At 42.6% G+C, this 17,799-nt stretch overlaps 1 protein-coding gene across 22 annotated transcripts in view; it reads right to left on the bottom strand.

Moving 5' to 3' along the window:
• LOC119478614 (formin-binding protein 1) overlaps nucleotides 1-17,799 on the bottom strand; it is a 78,876-nt gene that overhangs the window by 42,978 nt on the left and 18,099 nt on the right. For 20 of the 22 annotated variants that reach the window (XM_037753473.1, XM_037753467.1, XM_037753469.1 and 17 more), the window contains exons 2-3: nucleotides 6,727-6,842; nucleotides 818-874 (exon numbers count right to left, since the gene is read on the bottom strand). In XM_037753473.1, the coding sequence (XP_037609401.1) occupies nucleotides 818-874; nucleotides 6,727-6,842 (173 nt within the window). Of the gene's footprint in view, nucleotides 1-817; nucleotides 875-6,726; nucleotides 6,843-8,372; nucleotides 8,415-9,187; nucleotides 9,555-17,799 lie in introns of those variants that run through there. The other 2 variants (XM_037753468.1, XM_037753480.1) reach the window with 2 other exon arrangements.

Below are 17,799 nucleotides of genomic sequence, written 5' to 3'. Positions count from 1 at the left end.
CTTTTGTACGGCACTTTTTAGATGGACGTTTTAGTGGCGTCCGGTCGTCGCTTTCAGTCCGAAACGTTGCTCTGCTGCTGGGCGCTGATGTTGCAATGGAACGAACAATTGACTTGCACTTCTTGGTGGTATACGTTCTTTGATATAAAGATGGACGACATGACAGCTCCACAATAGTGAAGCCAAAACATCTGGATGGCCCCCTGGTGGCTGGCTGCAGTATAGCTCATAAGTCCCGCCCCCTCCATGTTAGTGGATGGGACATAATAAGAAGTCAAAGTAAACGTCAAATACATTTTTCCGAAAGATGGTTTCTGTCATTTAAGGTAGTTCTTATCACGCTGATGTTTGTTCAAGTGTTAATTTTTCTCCCTAAGTTTGGTTTTAATTAGTTATTTGATTCTATAAAAAGGAGGTGAGACGTCATGATTGACAGCTGTGATTGACAGCTGCTCTGAGTGAAGTAGTCGTGCAGCCAAATGACGTCAACATCTCAAGATGGCAGTGGAGACGCGTCCTCCATCTATATATACAGTCTATGATGAGAACACATTTAGTTCAGAAATAGAAGCGATAGCAGTTTGGATTTGATTGGTTTGACATTTTGGGAAATAACACTTATTGTTTTCTGGTGGAGAGTCAGGTGACAGACATTGCTAAAGCCAGCATCTGGTTAGCTTAGCTTAGCATAAAGCCTGGAAACAGGGGGAAACAGCTAGCCTGGCCATGTCCATTCTCTGCCACCTGTAAGTGAGTATTTTCCAAAATGTGGAAATATTCCTTTAATCCATTCTTTGTGTAAGATCCTGTTACTCACTTGCTGTCTTCCTCTTCTCGTGAGTTCTTCTTCGGTTGATACTTCTTTGATAAATTCCTGTGTGGACAAAGAGTTCAGCCTTGTCAGACATTTCTTACAGTATCTTCCCGTCTGCAGATGGCTATAGTGCACCCTTCCCATTATATTTCCCTTACACTGCCCTTATAGACCTGCCAAAGGATCCTCCAGTACACCATTCAATCCAGCAGAGTGCTTTCTACTAACATCCCCTTTCCTCTCTCCAGGTCATAAATCATGCCCCCCCAGGATGGATGCATGCAGAACCACTCAATGCATGCTTTTCTGATGCAGCCAGTGCCCTTGGTCTGACTCTGGCTGCATGTTAGTGACACGACATGAGTGGAGGAGAAGAAAAATTACATATTGTGTAAGGTTGAAAGAAAATCAGTCACTGTACAGCTGTAGGTGAGTTGATGTTGTTGGGAACAGGCTGCGAATAACAACATTTATTTTGGTTATAACAGTCTTTCTTTAATGTCCTTCTCTCAACGTAGCAACCATTGTGTTGTTTGACAGGTTGCAGTACATCCTGTCACATTCATCTCCTTATTGCAGTGTCACACACTCACCACCCAGCTGTGCTGATGGCTACTCCGTCAACAGAACATAATAACGTGCACTATGCTCTGATGAATTTGGGTGCACATTGTGTGCTTTATGCTTTCAGGATGTTTTGTCTAATTACAGAGCACTGTTCTCAATTTAAAAATGAACAACCAAACGGTGCACATGCACCGAAAACAGACCAACAAAAACAAGAAAAGCTTTTTAAAAAGAGCAAATGTGACTGTAACAAGGAGATGTCATTTTATAATCCTATTTTATGTCCTACAAGTTAAGCTATTGCTTATTAGAAATACATTTTGAGACAAATTCTATTAAAACAGCATGATTCATTATTAAAATCTAGTGCTGTCCTCAACCAAAGAAATTCTTAGTGGACTAACACTCATACGTTTTTGTTGACTAATCAGTTAGTTGATTTAATCGACAGATCTGTGAAACTGAGTTTCTCCACAAAGAATCACATAAAAGCACCACTTTAAATCTGCTGTTTACAAGAGATGTGCTCATTGGAAATAAGTCATTCAGCATTAAAAAAAAAAGCATAAAAATGACTAATCGATACGGGTGTAAATCACAAGTTTCATCATGATACGATATTATTTCAATTCTTTGGACAACGATACAATATTTGCTGATATCGCAAAGTACTGCGATCAATATGAGACAATATCATATGTTTATATATATATATATATATATATATCAACTCACAAAAAGCGACTAAATTATGATTGACCATTTAATTATTGGGTTCTTCCAGACATTTAAATAAAACATTTTTTTACATTAATTTAAATTAAAAAATATATTCTTTTAAATAAAAAGAATAAAACTAGACCTTCTGTTGTTCACTATAAAGGGCCACATTTCTCATGTTTAAGTGCAAATGTTTTTTGTTTTTTTTATCAGTTAAGAATTTAAAAATAAAGGCGTATCTTAAAGATGATGATATGCATCGATGTTTACACTTTGCATCCATATATTGGATCGTTGATCATTGAATCAATACCACTACTAATCGACTAAAGAAATCCTAGTCGATTAAGACCAAAACACTAAGAGCCCGAATAAAAACACAACACTCCACTTTTAATATCAGAACCAAAATAGATAATTATTGTAAGTGAATTGCTGGTAGAGAGCTGATGACGGTCTGTGGTAGTTGCCCTCGTTGTGAGATTGTGTTCACTGATGGAATCTAAAAGCTTCAGCTTGTACATGTTGTAAAAAGGACGTGCAAAATTCCTGCTGAAATAAATAATGCACATGTTAAAAAAAATTCTACTACATGTAACGTGTGTCTCTCTCTGCTCACAACACCCCCCCCCCCCCCACACACACACCTCTCCTACCCGATGGTGTTTGCACTGTTGCTAGGCAGATCTATCTGTCTATATCTCTCCCTGTCCTTCCCACCCCATCTCTAATTATAGTGCTAGTTCCCGCTAACCCATTCAGTCACTCACAGCCACATGTCATGTGTCAGCTTGTATTTGTCCACTCAGCTCAATAGCATATCATATAAACTTGTCAAAATAAGGGCAGCAGCTAGCTCTTAATTAAATGCATGTTTGTGTGTGTGTGTCTGGAAGATGATGCTGCATGAGTGCACGGCTGCTACATGGGCAGACTGTAACCGCGCCGGTAAAGACAGACACTGTTTCCCCCTCACCCAGTCTCTTTTGTTAGCAGGACTTTATTCCCACTGTGTTATGGATTATGCCAGACTGGAATTTGGGTGGGAGGGGGGGAGGCATTAATGCATTGCCCTGCAGTGACTAGACTGGAGCATTGTGCATGTTTACACCAATGCAGTGGAAGAGGATTATTCATGGATTAGTCGGTGCAGTGTGTGGATGGTGTGGTGATAGAAGTGGTGAGCAGTTGGTGAGGAATGTAGGCTATTTCATGTACTTTAAAAAAAAAGTATTTGCAATTGACCCTTTGCTAAGACCCGCCCCTCGATTTCAGATGAGCCTATCATAGCATCGGCCAGCTCTGACCACGGTCTGATAACTAAGGTCGGAGGAAAAGTCCGGTATTTTTTGACCCACCCTAACCTGGAGAGGTTGGAAGGAGATATACATTCTTAAAACATCATGTTTCTACATGAACAAATGTGGAGCTAGCATTAGAAGAAACGGTACAGCACACCGTCAACGTTGAAACGCCATATTGACAGGCCCATTGCAAAAGCTTGACAGGCCTAGCAACAGTAACCAAGGGGAGAGGGGCTTAGTGAAGAGTCAGTTGTATGATAACTGCTGAACCTCACTTATTCAGCTGCTGATCAATAACTACTATCCTCTAACCCAGTTCTGTAGGCGCTTTTCACAGCAGCATGTTGACTTGTGTAACTAAAAACATCGAGGCTGAAGCTAGTAAAAATGTTCAGTATCAATCTGCTGAACATCTTCTCCATTAATCACTTGAAAAATCACAGTTTTCACAATCATGTCTTCTCAGAGCCCAAGGCGTTGTCCTCCAAAATATTCCATTTACTTTCCCATAAGACAAAGAAAAGCAGCAAATCCTCATCATTCACCCTTTGCTAAGCCCCTCGGCCCCTTGGTTACTGTTGCTAGGCCTGTCAAGCTTTTGCACCCGGCATGTCAATATGGCGTTTTCAATGATATTCCAAAGGAAATAATGGCAGATTTCTGGAATAATCCTTCTGAAATATCAGAGAGAAGTAGACAGAAAAGGTCTACAACATCCTGAATAATCTCAATAATTGAGAGCTACATTCAAAATATAGGAGCGTAGCGTCAGACCCCCTTCGTCTTGACAACTCAAGTGAAGGACAAACGTATTGATCTAGATTCAGCTGTGAGTGAGGTCTTCCACTCTGTTTAATCCATATCCAATATCACTCCTCTTGCGTCTTTGGCTTTGGAAAAGCGAAAAAATACGACACTCCCCCTCTAAACTTTGAGGACATGTGCTGTCAGACACACCGCTGGAAGCTCGACAGACCTCCTGCGACGAAAAGACTTAAACCAACTGATCATTTCATGTCCCAGTAAGACGGCATTGGCAAAACCAGATCTGTGAACCTTTTCCACAGTTATATTGAATGCTGCTATTGCTAATAAAAGCACCTGTGCCTTACGTGTTATGACGTGTCAAACTATGTCTTCCACAGTGAAAGGGCCCGTTACCTCTAAAAGGTGAGAACAGAAGGTCCCCAGCAACACCGATCACAGGGACAAGTCCATTACTTTATCAGATCTAACAGCCCTGTGTTTCTTTTGGTCCCCTTTAGATTAAGCCTGATTGCATGAGTTAAGTTGATTAAAGTGGATAATTAGTCCTGAGGTATAATACAGTGTAGTAGCACCACAATAAAGAAGCAGGGCGTGTTGAAAACACAGGAAAACCGTATGACTCCATCTATCCTGTGTGTACATCCTAATTTCCTCATTTTACTGACACGTGTGCCTGTGTGTGTGTGTGTGTGTGTGTGTGTGTGTGTGTGTGTGTGTGTGCTAGATAACAGACCCAGTTTGACAGGGGGTCCTCTGTGTAAGCACATTGACTGAAAACATCCGCACCATCTGTGGAGCCTGAAGTTCAACAAAAGCCAACCTGCCACGGCGAGATGAGTCTACCTCCAGTTCTACTGTCACACATACTGTAGACAGACGCTGACTAATTGAATTATGGGATATCTGTAGGGGTGACGGAAAAGATAGATGCAGCATAGTATCTCAATATTTTGCGTGGCAATATTGTATCGATACACGGACGTCAAGTATCGTTCTTTTATTATATAAACTATTAACCTCTTTACAGTCAGAGGTTGTAGCGGGCTCAGTCTTAAAGCTAGAGGTTAAGATACTGGTATCATATCTAACTATAAAATCTAAGGAATCCATCGGTACCAAACATGTCATACTATGTTATCAAGAAGAACGCTAAGTAATGCTCCAAAGTTACACAAATATTTTGGCGAGGAAAAACTGGCATGGCCATTTTCAATGGGGTCCATCGACCTCTGACCTCAAGATATGTGAATAAAAACTCTGAGATGAACAGAGTGAATACTGTATCTTATTAGATAAAACAGATGTTGACAAACTGTATCATTTGCAGTTAAAAAAAAGTTAATAAATAGCAATATATCTTATCGCAATACTAAGCATATCGCAAAATGTTTCAAATCGCAATAATATCGTATCATGACTTAACTATCGTGATAATATCAGATCGTGTGAGTGTGTATGTTTTGGGACACAATATTCATTAAAAGCTTTAATTTGGCTTTTTTAGTCATGTATTTTTGGATCAAATTAAGAATTAAGAAGTTGTACATGTGTACAAAAGCTAATTTAAGCACCACGGTAACAGAGGTATGAATACTTTCTGATAATCAATAATTTGCTTTTAATAAGTTTGTTTCTTTTAATTCAGATGTTTCATCAAATATGTAGAAAGAAAAAAATGTTTAAGAAAAAAAATGAAAATGGAACAAAGTCCACAAATATCAAATATATAAATCTGTGTCTGTTCAAAAGTTCCCAGGTGCAGGGATATGCTGTGTGGTTAATGCGTGCATGTGAACACAGACAGCTAGTCCTATTATCTCAGTCTGGTCTGTAGAGGATCTGTGGCTGTGTGAATACTGGATCGTTATTGGCTCGTCACAATGAAATGGGGGGTTGGGGTCAATACTTAGAGCATTAGCCATATTGCCAGGCCTCTTTTAAAGATGAGGATTGTGGATTTGGGGGCTGTATCTCCTACTGTGTTGGGATGCAAAAGGACTTAAGAGATGGATCCTCTCATGCTTCCATCACTGCTGCACCAACACAGAGTGAGTGTGTGGGCAGAATAGAAGGGGGGGGAGGGGGGGGGGGGGGGGGGGGGGGGGGGGGGAATCTGGGTCAGACCTGGGGTTGATAATACTGATACCTTCTAGTCTCTATAGAAACACAAGCACCACCCCATCCCCCCACAACCTGACTTCCTCTTGCCTGGAGCAGACGCTAGCAACAACAGACAGTGTGCATGCAAGAGAGAGGCCGACAGAAAGACTCTCTATAGAGACAAAAAAGAGAGATAGATGGAGCAGGGAACAGACTCTTCATGTCAGTTTATTTAGTTATTAATATAACACTGCTAATGTACTGCTTCCCATGTCTCAGTTTCCCCCTCCAGAGGGAGGTCAGAGGTCACGGTCAGCTATAGAACGAGCTGGTGAGGATTCAGTCTCCTGTTTCAAGGACACTTCAGTAGGTCACTTTCTTTATCTAAGCCACCTGGATGGAAAACACTTTTACAAGCTGGATTATGAATCATAAATCAGCTTCGGCACTCACCTAATTTGTTTTGCATAGTTGGTTTCGATCTCCGATCTCTCCTTGACAAATTTGGTGTACTTCTCCGCAAACTCAATCCCCCACTGTGTGTGCTTCTCCAAGTTGTCAAACTGATCCTGCAGAAGAGAAGAAGACGTGATGATGAAATCACTCAGATACACAGCAGATATATACAGATATAACAGTATCAACGATCAACATGTATTGTATATATTGTAGGACGTAATGCTGAATTCAAATGCAACGCAATCACCAAGCATCCATCTAAGTATTTGAGCAACCCGGTCTCACGGAAGGCGTATTAATAGCACGACATTACACAGACATCCTGCGCGTCATGAGCACGCAATTTAGGCTTTTCGCGTGTCATTTGTACACCACGCAACAAAACTACGGTAACGTCCACAGTTAGGTTTAGGATTAGGAAAAGCATCATGGTGGGGCTTAAAATAAGTTTGTAAACTAAGTAAAAATACGTACGGAAACAACGTAACAGAGGTACGGAAAACACTTCACAAATGTCACTAAAAAACATGAGACAAACAAACATACAAACAAAACACCGGTCTCGTGGTTGAAAGTTATCTATCTTTCTTGCTTATTATACTACGTCACAAGCTCTGAGCATGGTATATTTACATTGCAGTCAGTACCGACTACATGGCCTACAAATGACACGCCAAAAGCAAGAAAGGCGTTCTTATTGCACGCTAAAAGCCTTGCCCATTATCCTGTCATTCATACACCTTTTTCGAGCGAACGGGCTGATTTGAGACTAGCCTCTACGCACAACTTACACTCATTTGTAATATTGTCCATCTGGCTCCCCTCAACCAAAGCAATCAGGCATACACAGTATGTATCAGTCAATTTGTTTATTCTGATCCACTGATCAGACAAAAGTGTCTGACCTACAATTCATACATTTAACAGCTTCAAAGGTGTCATTGCCTGGCCTATGACTGACTGGAATTAAACATGTGAGTTCTCCCTTGATATCCTTCAGATCAGTGGTTCTCAACCAGGGATCCTTGAGGGACTTCCAGGGGGGCCCCAGAAACACAAGGAATAGTTCACTATTTAATTCACTATAGAACTAAAGTGAGCCCTATGAGAGCAAGAGTCATAAGAGTGACTATTGTGATCACAGGTTTCACTTTCTCCACGGTTATCAACCACTACAGACCATAGTATTCTGGTCTTTATCATATCTAACAACCAATGGAGGCCCCTGATGCCAAATCTGATCAAACTGGGATCTGTGACCTAATGCGTATACAGTTTGGGGTCCTCGACACAAAAAAGGTTGAGAACCACTGCTTAATATCATGTTAAAGTGCAGTCTGTCACAGAGGGTGTAGGGTAGTTCATAGTAAAAACAGGCAGTAACCGTCTACACTACTGATAACCAAATACAGCTGTTGGGACTGAACTCATTATTCATGATTTGTTCTTGACTTGTGAGGAAAAAATGAGCCTCTAGTTGGCTGAGGTCACGTCTCGAAATTCATCAGCTCAGAATAGAGAGCATTTCATCTGCGACACCAACGAACACACACACGCTACGGCTAACCTTTACTGACGATCACATGGCTACTTCCTAAAGATCTTGGCTGTAATTTCAGAGATGAACCAAAAACAATGACCTTGGTGTAGCTCCAACAGTCCCCCATCCTCTCCTCCACCATGTCTGGAGTCTTCCTCTAGTTCCTCTAGCGCGACACACACTAAAGCATGTCAAGTGATGGCTCCAAGAGGTTCATCTGATTCTCTGTGCAAACCACGCAATGTGCTCTACGAGTGCATATCTGCACTAAATGCATTTTCATATCGAAGACACAGGAAGCGGTTGTGGTGATGAGAGGTTCAGCCTCCACCTTCGCAGAGCACTTTAAGATCTCTTTGACTCACTTTTTAATGAGCGTGTCGAACATTTAAGACGATAAAGCTTCATTGAAATCACATGTTAAGTGTGATGAAATCTCTCAAACACCTTTGAAGCAGTGTTCACAAACGAAACAGCCCCTAATTGAAGCACTCAAGGACAACAATAGAGAGCAGTTGGAATGACGGGGGCTTTCCAGTCTGCATTGTTAGTCAGTTTCAATGAGCAATCACTCATCAACAGACAAATGACAAGATAAACCAAACAATTAGACATTTTACTGAAATAATGAGGCAACTCCTCAGCCTTGGTACTCCTATTTGTTTTCCTCCCTCAGTCTCTCTGCCCTCCAGACACCTATTCTTCTTGTTTCTATCTCCTTTAATGCCCAACAACCTGCTCACATCTCAGAGCTATGTGCCAATTAAAGTCATCAAACAGCATCTACTTCATTATCACTCCTAGGCACCAACCATTCTAGGAAGAAAACAATCAGCACACGTCACCGCGGCCACATCATGCACATAAAACCCTCCCCTCTCTAACACACACTTCTCCACACATAACTCAGATTACCCTTTTTTGCAGGGGCACCATCTTATCCGGCGTGTCTCCGTGTGGAATGTGTACCCTTTTGAAAATATCCCAGAAAGTGTCCATCCAGCTCGCCCTCCAGAGCAGCAGCACAACAAAAGGCTGAGGCTAGGTTAGAGAGGGCGTCCACGAGAGCATTTCCAAAGGTATCCAAAGCGGAGCAAGTGCAGATTAGTGTCTGGAACAATGTCCGCTGACCTCGCTCCAACACAGTAACAAAGAAACTGCACGGTTGTAGCAAGTAGTTCCCGATTGTCTGGAAGGAGGAAGAATCCCAGAGAGCAGCAGAGGCTCCCTCACACATACACACTGTGAATCTGAGGCCACGGCCGCCTACAGCATTCAGGCTCAATGCTCCGTCAGGCGTAAGGTGGAATAAGTGGGATGGGAGTGAGGATGGTGAGAGAGAGCGGAAAAGCAGAGGGAGGGGGTTGAAAGGAATAGAAATGACAGGAGAGGCGGGATTACATGGGAGGGATTATATTTAGGGGAGGACTATCCTACTGCTGCTGGGATCTCAAAACTCTTCTCTTTATTTCAAATATAATCAAATATAATAAAGGCAACATGATGAGTCATTCTGAGCTCATGAATCGTTGCAGACGGGACGGAAGCAGCTCGAGTAAAATGGAAAAAGTCATCAGCAAAGCAGCTCCAGGAGAAAGAGCTGCTTAATAAATGATGAATGTGAGTGGGGCGAGTATCAGAGACAACAACACATTATGTGAAAGTGTGTCAGATGAGCGGCGAGCATGCCGTCCTCTAGTCTCCAGGCTTCACTGCATCAACCTCCTGCCGTTCCAACTTGTACAATATCTAGTCCTGGACGTTTTATTGAACATTGTGTAAGTGATGTGGTACCGGCCATAGAAAACAGATGACAGGAATCTGTTAGCCAAGTAGGAATGTCACCATACCAGGAATTTAGTAGTCGACACCAATACCAGTGAAATTCCACAATTCTCGACACCACGATAAAAAACTAAATAAAACAATAAATGTATTTCAACATAAGCTCCTTTATTACTGTTTGGCATAATGAGTTCATCATTAATCCCTGATGATCCGCCTCAAGTTTCTCGCCAAAAATGTCATTTTACAAGATTACATTTCAATACATTGACCTTCTCCCAATACTCATTTTTACTGAACGCATCACGATGTAACTCGACGTGTCCTCCGTTAACGTTAGCTGTTAGCTCACGGCAGGACTGTGCTGTCTACCGGCTGCTAACAGCTAAAATCAACTAGCTCTCCTGCCCAATTCAACTCGGATTTGTTGTTCACGAGACGACAGCACGCCAATAGTCTTGAGACCTGATCACCAGTTCCTGCGGTACCCGCGGTATCCGCCGTACTGTAGAAATATGAGTACCGTCACATTTTCAGAATTTTTGGCATCGACTTGGTAGCCAAGTATTGTGACATCCCTAAAGCAAAGAAAAGCAAAGCAGGCAACCATATGAAGTGGGGGAGAATTATTGCCAATCAATAGACAAGTAACAAAACACTATTTTGGTAATTGTTAAATAATTTTGAGCATAAGTAGCAGAAATTCAAACGTGAATATGTGCCGAGTCTTTTTAGTCTTCTATGATGGTAAACTGAATATCTTTGGGTTTTGGGGTGTTGGTCGGTCAAAACAAACAATGTGAATACTAACCCAGTCTGTTTCTAACATCTTATTGACCAAACAATTCATTGTTAATCAAGAAATAATCATTAGCAACCCTGACGAACCACAATGTCTGGGTTCAAATGAAGTAAGTGATGATGTTTTACTGTGATGTTTGGTCTTGATCTCCAGACAATAAAGTAACCTTAACCTTATGAGGAAAACTTTGAACAGAAATGAAATATGAATCCATTCACATGCTTTGATGTAGCGCTCCAACATGTTAGCAGTATTTCATGCTATGATCTTGATTATTAACACAAATACTTCAAAATCAAAGACTGACAAATGATTTTCCTACTTGTATCTCTGCAGAAACTAAAGCAGCAGGATGCCAGGAATATTTTTTGGGGTGGAAATACTTTCAGTAGGAAAAGATGAATTTCAAACATGTAAAATGAATCCACTTTCAGTTACTTCAGTTAGCGTTTGTGCACATATGAAATGATTCAGTGTCAGGTTGGTATTCTGTCACAGTTGGCTGAACAGTTACTCGACTCATATTTAAACCTGCGTAGGAATTTGTGTACCAGCTCCTCCTCTGGCCCCCGTACTAAAGACTAATAACTCCTGCTCCAGCTCCAACTTCCATTCTGTGGCCTCTGACACCTGACCTCGTTCCTGCAGGAGGGAAGAAGTGGGGGATCCCTTCAGGAAGCCAACCAGCCCCACTCTGCTTGTTGTTTCAGGACACCATCCCACTCGCTGTGATGCATGTGCTATTGTGGTAGTACATGAAGGAAAATAAATAGAACAGAGCAGCTACATATTTTTTTTATTATCCAGGAAATGGGAAACCGGTTCAAACAGAGAAGAAAGGAGACACTTAGCAGTCACTAAATATATGTAGGTTGCCCATGTGCTGTGAGAACACAAATACATGCTTGTTTAAGGATCAGCCTCGTGACCTCTGACCCTTCACAACTGCTGATGCAGATTATGGTGCAATTTAATGTATTAGACTGCCAGTTAATCTGAACTAATGCACATTATCTAGCAGCCATTCCAGATCAAATCTCTTGATTTCACCCACAACCGATGGCCCATTGACCTGCATCCCTACAACACAGAGGTTTCCTCTTTCCTCTCTGTTTAACACACAGAGCAAGAGTACAACAGAGGTGAGCCTGGTGCAGGCAGACGCACTCTCATATTAACCCCATTTCATGGTCATCTCCTATAGAAGGAAAGGATTCGAATCTTTGATGCAACTGAATACCTGATAGTGAAATTTAACCACTACAGAATACTCAATGTTGGAATCTAAATGGATTTATTGCACGGAAAGATTTTACGTAGAGGGACAGTGTGCAGGTTTGGTGACATCTAGTGGTGTGGTTGCAGATAGCAACCTACTGAGTACCCCTCCGCTCACTCCTCCCTTTACAAGACTGCGGTAACGTGAGCTGCCGAGTGCAAAACCGTGGTAACGCCGTTCGCCTCGCTCAGAGGTCATTCATACCATAATAATACTACTTTAGGAGCAACGGAGGTCAGACAGCATCCTGGCGGTACCACAGTTTAACACTCTGCGGCTCACGTTACCGCAGTTACACAAGCGTGTCGGAGAGCTACGGTGGCCTTCAGGTAACGTTAAAACGCTGAAGTCTCTCTCTAGAGCCAGAGTTTGGCTTGTCAGTTCTGGGCTACTGTAGAAACATGGAGGACTCCATGATGAAGACCTGCTCCCTATGTAGATATGAAGGCCTCATTCTAAGCTAACAAATACGCAACAATTCTAGGTTTCAGATGATTATACACCAATGACAACATAGTTATGAATATTATATTCCATCTCTGTTAAGAGATCCCCCAAAATGTTACCCACTGGCCCTTTAAACCCATCTACAATATCTGAAGACAATGAAATATTTATAACTTTCCTTACATACGCCAGTACCCTTACCAGTCTGTGTATCTTTATTGTCAGACAAATGGAGTGATGCTTGACACCAAATGCACTTACAAGCAGGTCAATTCTTATGTGGCTTCCTGTTCTTTCTCCTTCCCACCACAGGAGGCAGTAGAGAGCAACAACAATACTACTACCACTACTAGGTCTGGAATAAATGGAGCATGTTGAAGAACTGTTCTCTGATCTGACCACACGTTTCCTGAGGAAGGGCCCAGTGGGGTTTTTACATAATAATGCCACCTGTCAGCCACAGAGGCAAGACACTAAATAGGAACTATTTGACACGGGGTGCATCCCAAGTCTCTTAATTGCATCTACGTTTCCTTGATCCTCGCTCCTCCGTGCAGAAATAAGCACTTTGGGACGGTGCAGAACAACTTCCGGTTCAAGCGAGGAGCGAGGAAAGGAGACATAAGAGACGTGGGATGTACCCATGGTCATCTCTGCTTTTAGGGAGGATAAAAGGCAAGAGAATGAGATCATCGATCAAGACAGACCCGGTGTCCGGTTGCCCGATACAAAGAAAGCAGAAAGCACTTCACAACAAGGTTGGTGATAACAGCATTGCACTGTTTGTTTGTTTTAACCTGTAAAGAACGTTCCTGGGGACACTTCTAGCTTTATTACAGCTTTAACACCTCTGCAGAGGTCGCTTTGCTGCTCTGATGATCACAGCAAAAAATCATTGTACCATTAAAAGCACAAGAGACGAGGAATAAGGGAGTCGTTTCATTGGTAGACTGAGGGGAATGAACAAAAAAACACTCCAATCTAATACATACATAGAGAGGCAAAGCCCCGCCCCTTCCAGAGGACCGCCATGGGACCTTATTTCAGAAAACATACGTAGAGTAGTTAACCAGACAAATATGATTTTGATCCAGGTTGAATTGCTCCATGAATCACACACATGATGTTTGTCAATTTAAAAGATCATTTGTGACTGTGAAAATACGTCATTAGAAAGATGACACAGCCTAAAGTGATGTGGTGACGTCTCTCTCTCTGAAGCTACGATGTCTGTGTGTTAGTGTTGGTGATGTATATTATGTGAGACAAGAGATGTAGTTCACTGAGTGGTTTCACACTAAACTAAATGATACTACCACAAACCTACGACAAACTGACTTGCAAAACTTGTGTGATTTATGCCACAACTCAAACAGGATCAAAAAATGAATAGCCTCTCATCGTTGACTACATATTGTTTCTGAAATAAGGTCCCATGGGTGACACAGGAAGCGGCGGGACTTCACCTCTCTATTGTGTTTGAAATAAAAAACCTCCCACGTGTCCCTTAAAAGATGCTTGCAACTTAACAAAACTAACTTTTTTATGTAATCATAAAGGTTATAACCTTTCTTTTATCAGAAATGAGGAACATTATGTATTCTAGAGAGTAAAACAGATCGGTGCCTGATTAGCTTCTGCATCGCCTGAACGAGGGTACAGGACTGTATATGAACTGAGCCCAAACACACATGTGGAGGTGAGCATGGTGGTCATTCAGCTGCAGCAGAGACAGGTGTGAGAGGTGTGAGAGTTGTGAGGACAGTGGCAGAAGGTGAGCTGATTGACACCTCTGCTGCCGCTGCTTGTTGACTAACTATATTCTCCTTTAAATGCAGTCGTGTGCTGGAGCTCCGATGACTGACACACACTCATACAGACGTCCACGCTATGTCTGCTGAACTGTGTTGGAAGCTGTGAGCGACTGCACCGTGTATTTATGTCAGAAGTGTGTGAGCAGTCGAGGAGGAACTCTCACGGTGTCAGAGAGACCGGCTACGATATCGTTGATAGAAATCACATGGCTTCATGAAATCATTCATCAGATGAATATAACTGTTAACCTTCAAGCATTTAAATCAATATTAATACAACAGTTTGCTGAGATGTACTGCACCTATGAAACTGAATGCAGTAGTAGGAATTCATTTGTGGAAGGATTTACAAAAATGTATCTATAACTTCCAAAAAATGTCTTCAAGCTCTCACAACTAAGTGTGAAACTTTCCAAACTTAGCCTCAAGCTTTCAGATTGTGTCACAGTGGTATCTGGAAAAAAAACAAAAAACCCACGAGCACCCGCTGACATCTGGCTGTTGTCTTCAGTAGGAAGGTTACAATCTTGCCAACCATCACCATTTTCCCGGGAGACTGCCTTTTTTCATTGCCCTTTCCTGGTTTCCACCCGGGGTCACAATTCTCACGATATATTAATTTTTCCCAGAACCCCATGCTTTGGTTTTCAAATCCTCCTGATTTTTTACATCTCAAGGTTGTCAGAGATGGTTACAATCAGCATTCATTCCCAGGACAAATGGCTCCGCAGTAGTCATGGGTTATTTATTGGCTCCAGCTCCGATCAACAGGGATTTGGACAATCATTATAATTTATCAAAGTACAAAACATATAATTAATATGCGCTCCTCTAAGCCACCAGACTCCAGTCAGACAACATTAGTTTTACCTTGCTGATCGTCATAAAACACACTTCAAACTCCACAGAAACAGAATAAATCTCATCAAAACCGTTTTTGTTAGTCCCCACCCCCCCCCCCCCCCCCCATATGATAAAATTAGCAATATGAGAGCACATATATCAAGCAGCACTGAGTCCATACACATAAAATGGAGGTGCATGTGCAAAATATGAGAAATAACTTAATAAAACAACATGACAGCGCTGTGGGTCGGTTTTCCTCCTGTCCTCCCCAATTTCTTGAGTCACCAGCCGCCACTGGTATAACGGCACTTATACAAGCCAACATTTAGTCCATTTAAATCAAACTCTGGTGCAGTTCATGTGGGCGGTTGTGAACGCAGTAATCATACTCTGGTGCGGACCAAAACAACCGGACCGAGACCGCATGCGAGAGGCAGTCTCAGACCGTTTCTAAGCTAAACAAAACACAGGCTGACTGCGCTGGTATTTGTTGAAATGGACACAGGTAACTGACAGGTTAACATGAGTGGGAGAGGACTGACCTGGACTTCTGCAGAAGTCCGACGTTTGCTCGACATCTGGCCCAAAGAGATGCTAAATAAAGTCCACAAAAATCAGAGATAAATAGAGATAAACCGGAGGAGAAGGGATTTGTGCTCACAGTAGATCAGTGTAGAGTCAAAGTGGAAACACTTCAACAGCAATATTCTGTTCAGTCAGTCTGATTCCCTGTATAGGAGTGGCAGCTCTCGAGATGAAAAAATGTGCTCCTTCGTACACGCCCCTCAGCAAATTATCTTTTTTATTTGGTCCTCTTTAATTTGTGCGATGTGAACCCAAACCAGACTACATAAAAAACAAACCAACAGTATAAATTTGACTGTGATTTGGAGGAGCTAAACAGCTCCCTCAGAGGTCTACAGCCTCACACAGGAAACCTGCTGACACAAAGAAAAGCAGATGTCAAGCCAGAGTAGGCTGAGGGGGACAGATGTTCTGCTGGAAGGACAATGGGACAAGAGACCTATACATGCTTTTGTCTTTTTGTTTAATGGTTCAGTGTGTTAGGTAGGTGGGTAGGAGCTTGTGCTGAAAACATCAAAGACTGACTCATGTCTTCAGTCCCCACTGTCCCATGGAGTCCCATGGAGAGCATGTACTGACCTGGAGGCCATACTCCTTCACTCAGAGACTATGATGGAAGTACTGATTATATGATACCCATACTGTATACACACCCTATTCAGTGTGATTAGAACAAAGAGAGAAGCTGGTTTCACTGTGCTTTTTAACTAAAGACTGTATCAAATATGGACGTAGTCTCCGTGACCCAGAGTTAAATGAAGAGCCGTTGTGAAGCTCCGGCCGTCCCCATCTCGGCAGTGACGACACAGCCTGAGTCACAGCTGATCCAAAAGTTGAGGTGGACCGTGGGTGGAGCAGCAGAGCAGACAGCTAGCAGCTAGCGACCAGAGATGGCACCCACCACCTGTTACTCAAAGTGGCCAATTTCACACCAGGCAGCGGTGAATTACGGCTCGCCGCAATAACTTTATATGTGTCTGCGGCCGGGTTACTGGTTACTGATTGGCTACGGATCCTCTCTGGCGCTAAAAGCTCAACTTTTTCCCGATGGCTGCAGCTCGCTGAGCTCAAAAGCGGTCGCTGTAGTCTATTAGAACCATTACGGTAAACATGAAGGCGTTATTTCAGGATCCTTGTTAGCTAACAAACCTCACAGTGCAGAGAGGATGGGAAGAGTGAGAGGAGGAAACTGTGGACATTAGGCTGTGAAGCTCCTAATAAACAGATAGCCTAGTTGTTGTAGCGAAACTAGCCCTGCCTCATCGAATAAAGCGAAGCAGCAGAAAACGTCTAACGCTCTGGAGTTGCTCTAATTATTCAAAGCTTTATGCTTCTTCCTGACCACAGCAGACACACCAGAGAGATGAGTCAGGGACGCTCAGTAAAGCACTGAAATGGACTGTGGTCCATCATGAGTGGGTCAATGCAGCTTCACTGTGTCTGGCGACAGTGGGCGTCCAGCAGCGAGAACAAATATTTGGGGGAGATGCCAAGCCCTCTCTCAAACACACACCGCGCTTTGTACGAGGAAGCGGGGCGGAACAATGCCTCCATAGCCCGGTGTAACCCGGAGGCCAGAGAGGAGTCACAATAAAAGGGACAGTAGCCTCACACACACAAACAAACACGCTCGTGCACACACACGTCAACAAAGGCCGACAGTCATGTGCCCGACTACTGAATATCTGCCCTCGGCTATCTCTCTTTGGGTTATTAAAGGTTGAGAAGGGGTTTGTCAGCCCCCTGCCCACCCACCCTAAATGATCATTTATCACATGCAAACTAAGGCTAAGACAACTTATAGTGTCCATATAAGCCAATGCAGTAAATACATCTATCTTGCAGCATAGGATGAATTTTAAAGGGGACATATCATGGAAAAGTCCCTTCCTCAGCGTTTGTGCTCATACATGTGTATCTGGAGTGTCTACCAACCCACAAACTGTGAAATACGACAACTCATCAGTTT

Source organism: Sebastes umbrosus, chromosome 19 (genome assembly GCF_015220745.1).
Source record: "Sebastes umbrosus isolate fSebUmb1 chromosome 19, fSebUmb1.pri, whole genome shotgun sequence".
Taxonomy (NCBI): Eukaryota; Metazoa; Chordata; class Actinopteri; order Perciformes; family Sebastidae; genus Sebastes; species Sebastes umbrosus.
The sequence above is the reverse complement of the archived record's forward strand: the minus strand, read 5'-3'. Positions and strand labels throughout refer to the sequence as shown.